This window comes from Kryptolebias marmoratus, linkage group LG7 (genome assembly GCF_001649575.2).
Source record: "Kryptolebias marmoratus isolate JLee-2015 linkage group LG7, ASM164957v2, whole genome shotgun sequence".
Classification (NCBI taxonomy): Eukaryota; Metazoa; Chordata; class Actinopteri; order Cyprinodontiformes; family Rivulidae; genus Kryptolebias; species Kryptolebias marmoratus.
Window position 1 is genome coordinate 16,497,881 of NC_051436.1, and position 4,447 is coordinate 16,502,327.

The 4,447-nt window shown below is 42.5% G+C and overlaps 1 protein-coding gene across 3 annotated transcripts in view; it reads left to right on the forward strand.

The window, feature by feature from the left end:
- The window catches only part of frem1a (Fras1 related extracellular matrix 1a), a 34,157-nt gene that overhangs the window by 7,683 nt on the left and 22,027 nt on the right, over nt 1–4,447 (forward strand). For all 3 annotated transcript variants that reach the window (XR_005233350.1, XM_037976392.1, XM_017430340.3), the window contains exons 2-5: nt 1,044–1,466; nt 2,866–2,960; nt 3,096–3,406; nt 3,580–3,776. Coding sequence is in view for 2 of the 3 variants with exons in the window: in XM_037976392.1 (XP_037832320.1) it covers nt 1,224–1,466; nt 2,866–2,960; nt 3,096–3,406; nt 3,580–3,776 (846 nt within the window). In the remaining variant the exon portion in view is untranslated. The remainder of the gene's footprint in view (nt 1–1,043; nt 1,467–2,865; nt 2,961–3,095; nt 3,407–3,579; nt 3,777–4,447) is intronic.

Here is a 4,447-nt window from a genome sequence, read left to right on the forward strand (position 1 = left end):
AATAATCTGGCGAAGAATGACTGGGAGCTGTGAGTATTTAAGCATGGTGAAACAGGTGAAACAGATGACTATGATTACGTGGGCATGGTAACATGGGCGTGGCTTGGAACTGGGAGTGGGAAGTTACGTGGCTGTGGCATGACTAGAGGCAAGAGGCGTGGCAGGAACAGATGAAGCTGTGACAGAGTCTTCAAACTCTGCCTCCTCAAAGGTGGGCATGGTGATCGAATTAAGGAGATCCTCAAAATGCTCCTTTCACTGTTCAGCATTATCTCCAGTCCAGGTCTGCACCTCCTGGTACCCACCCAAGCCAAGCACATCCTGGTAGGGGTTTGCTAGAACCTCCATGACCTTTCCGAATTCCCCTTACGGCTGAGATTTGGCCACCATGTAGATGCCAGCTGTTCTAGGAGTCCTCTGGGACAGCCAAGCCCTATGACCCGCTGTTTCAGCTTGATGGCCTCCATCACCACTGGTTTCCACCAGCGGGTCCTTTGGTTACCGCCGCGAGCACAGCTTCTTAACTCTTTTAAAACCACGGGGATCACCAGTGACTCCGCAGCGCATGTGTATTTCAAATTATCTTAAGTCCTTACTACTATCTCAGAAATGTTCAATCTGCACATTTCAAGAATTTATAAAAAGAAAGTTGAAGAAAATTCAATTCCGTTTTTGTTCTTTTCTTCTTATGTAATAAAAGTATCTATTATTATGGTGCTCAAAGGGTTAAAGCTGCTGCATTTTTTAACAACTGTTAAAAAATGAACAGAAAACAAGTAATAATTTTAAAAAAGAAAAGAGCTCCAAAAAAATGGTTAACTATTGTGAAAGAGCATTTAAAACTATTACTACTAAATTTAGCTTCTTTTTAATTTAGTGCTAGGAACATGCAACTTTGCCTTTATCTAAAGAAATTAAACTGTTGCTTCCTAGATGTGCTTTACATACAGTGAGAAAAAGCTGTAATACTGAATTTTACATGTATAAAAAAATATGTAAGCCTAAAATGTCTTTTTTTGTTGTTGTTGGTTTTTTTTTTACAGCTTCTCGATGACCATGTGACACCATAAACGTTTTGAACTCATCATGCAACCAGATGAACATTTACCTTCTTCAAAAAGAAAGGCATCTTTGGCTTTACTGACATTTCTGCCTGAAGTGTGTTTCTGAAAGAGACCCAGGTTTCGTGTGGAGGTGGCCGGATTCCTCACAGGACGTCAGCGATGGGTTCACAGGGTCAAATCGTGGCCTTTACGTTGCTTCCTGTGCTCCTGCTGGGATTGACCTGCTCGTCTCACAGCTCCCTTGTGAAGGTCAACAGGGGTTTGAAGGTGAAACAAGGTCAATCAGCCTACCTTCAGGAAGGTGACCTGCAGTTCCATATCCCAGTTCAGAGGGACGCGTGCAAAGTGGAAGTAGTGTTAAACGAGCCCATAACTCAACGTGTGGGAAAACTCATTCCTCAGGTAATGAAGGAAAAAAAAAATCCACCTCTAAAACAACATCACGTGTTCTTCAGGCACTGTGTAATGAGAAGTACAACAGGTATAGTTTAGCATATGACATGTAGTACTCCTAACATTTCGGAAATGTGTATCACTGTTAGGTTTGCATTGCTGGCAGTAAGTCAGATTCTTTTAGGATGAAAGTCAGGTTCCGCCAGGGCTGCCTATTGATGCTGATTCTGTTCATCATTTTTATGAACAGAATTTCTTGGTTCAGCCAGGGCGCACAAGGGATCTGGTTTGGTGACCTCAGGATTTCGTCTCTGCTACCTGTGGATGTTGTGGTCCTGTTGGCCTCATCGTGTCATGATCTCTACCTCTTACTAGAGCAGTTTGCAGTAGAGGGTGAAGCAGCTAGGATGAGGATCAGCACCTCCAAATCTAAGGTCATGGTTCTCAGTCATAACAGGGTGGCCTGTCCTCTCCAGGTTGGGAGTGACATGGTGCTGCAAGTCAAGGAGTTCGAGTGAGGGAAGAATAGGGCATGAGATCGACAGACGGATCAGTGTGGCTCTGCAGTATTGTGTACTCTGCACAAGGTGGGCTGTGGTGAAGAGACAAAGCTCTCTGTTTACTGGTCAGTCTGCATTTCTACCTTCACCTATGGGCACAAAGTTTGGGTAGTGACCAAAAGAACGAGACTGCAGATACAAGTAGTTGAAATTAGTTTTCTGCACAGAGTAGCTGGGCTCTCACTTAGAGATGGAGAGAAGTTATCTGGTAGAGACTCAGAGTAGACCCACTACTCCTCCACATCGAGAGGAGCCAGTTGCGGTCTGGTAAGGATGCCCCACTGACGCCTTCCTAGGGAGGTATTCTGTGCATGTCCAACTAAGAGGAGACCCCAGGGAAGACTCAGGACACGCTGGAGAGACTATGTCTCTCGGCTGGCCTGGGAACTCCTTGAAATCCTCCTGGATAAGCCAGAAGAAGAGATAGAGAGATATATGAGCTTCCTTGTTCAAGCTGCTGCCCCTGCAACCCGACTGGAACAAACAGCAGATAATGAATGGATGGCTAATGTTGAATAGCAGTGGTAGCCATCTTCAATTAGGCTGACTCAACTTAATCAGTTGTAAATTTATACATTCAATAATTACTTTCTGAGAGTTTCATTCAAATCTAATGGTTCATATTTTACTAACAGTCAAATAGGGTTGACATTGGGAGTTAATGCCAAAGTTTTAAGCCAAAATGTAGAACATGAAGTATGTGTTGTGAATGACTCTCAGCTGCTACCACATATGACTTAGCTCAATATCTGTACATTTGACTGAGTTATAGTCATTTATGTGTTTACTAAGGTTTATTAGCTGTGACAGCTATCTTGAAATGGCTTGACTAGCATGTGTTTTTATAGGTATTTGATTGCCATTATCTGTCTGATGAGGTAAAGTACGTTCACAATGGCTGTCCATTACTAAAGGAGGATACAGTCAAACTTCGTCTGTACAGGTACGCCACAGATTTCTTTGTTAATAATCAGTAATATGGTAAATACACCACTGATTGGTCAAATTCATGTGGATGACATTTGCGTTTTTAAAAAGTCTGTTCATTCCATTCTTTGTTTGACGTGTTTCTGACCAGGTTCACAGAGACAGAGACATACATGGAGGACTTTTCTCTCCATGTGGACATTATGAAGCCTGAATGCAGCATCATTAGGCTGGGGCCCAAATTCCTTGAGGTCCCTGAGTTTTATGGCCTCTCCGATGCTGTTGATGGTAATGTGGTGTCCTTTCACTATGAGAGGAGATCTGCACTGGAATGTAGGGTCCACCTGAGTCACCATGATTCTCACCTGCCTGCCCACGGCCAGCTGGTCACAGGAGAACCAGACAAAGCTACCAAAAGAGGGGATGAGCCAGAGAGCTTTATTTCTCTGCGCCAGCAGCTAGGTAACCTGTGCTAACCCACTGCAAGATTTTATTAGTGAAAACAAGATAGTTACAGAGCAGGACAGAGAGACAGGAAGCTGGTCAGACTTCATCTGAATATTTAACTGAATATGGAATAAATGAAGAGTTATGTCAACCTGGTGGTTTTCCTGTGTTGTGTTGTCGTTTTTCAGAAAATAAGGCCAGGGCGATGTGCAAGTCTGAGGACTGCCTGAGGGGTCTGAAGCTTGTGAAGTTTACCAAAATTTCCTGTGAGGACTTTTTACTGATGGGGCTGAAGTATCAGCACATAGATCCCCCGTCTCCGGATGTGGATTACATTGCAATCAGACTAGACCTCAAAGACACCAGGAGTGGCAGCATTTATCAGGTAAACTGGACTCTTAGGCTTGAATATTGTACATATTTAAGTCTTGAACTTTTACACTTTCTCCAGCAGATATGACGGTTAGTGTCTTTACCAGTGCGTTGTACTTCACAGTGACAGCTCTTGAGAAATTTGGGCGAGGCGGTCTTTCATGAATGAATTTGACAAGTTTCAAAACGCACATCATGGAGGCAACGTAACCTCAGCTTTATAGATCTAACGCAGAGATTTTAAGAGGAACTTCACAGAGACAGGACTGTCTAATCAGAAGGATGGACAGCAGCACCACAAATGTTGACTATTGTGGTGTAAAGTTACATCATCCTCTCATAAAACCAAACGCACTAAGTTAAGGTTAAAGTTAAGTCTCATTGGGCTGTGACTGTTGGAGACCATATGCTGACCTCTAAAAAGTGTTGCTTTTGTGAACATTGTTTTTCCCTTTAACTCCATAGAAGCCAAAGTACTGGCTTGATGGCATTTATAAATTGATTCAGAACTAATCATGTATGCATCAGAAAATAGAATCAATCAATCAATCAATCAAATTTTATTTGTATAGCACATTTCAGCAGCAAGGCATTTCAAGGTGCTTTACATAATTAAAAAACAAAATAAAAACAGCATGTGACAATGAATAAACAGTAAGAAAGAGAAAAACATCAAAGACATCA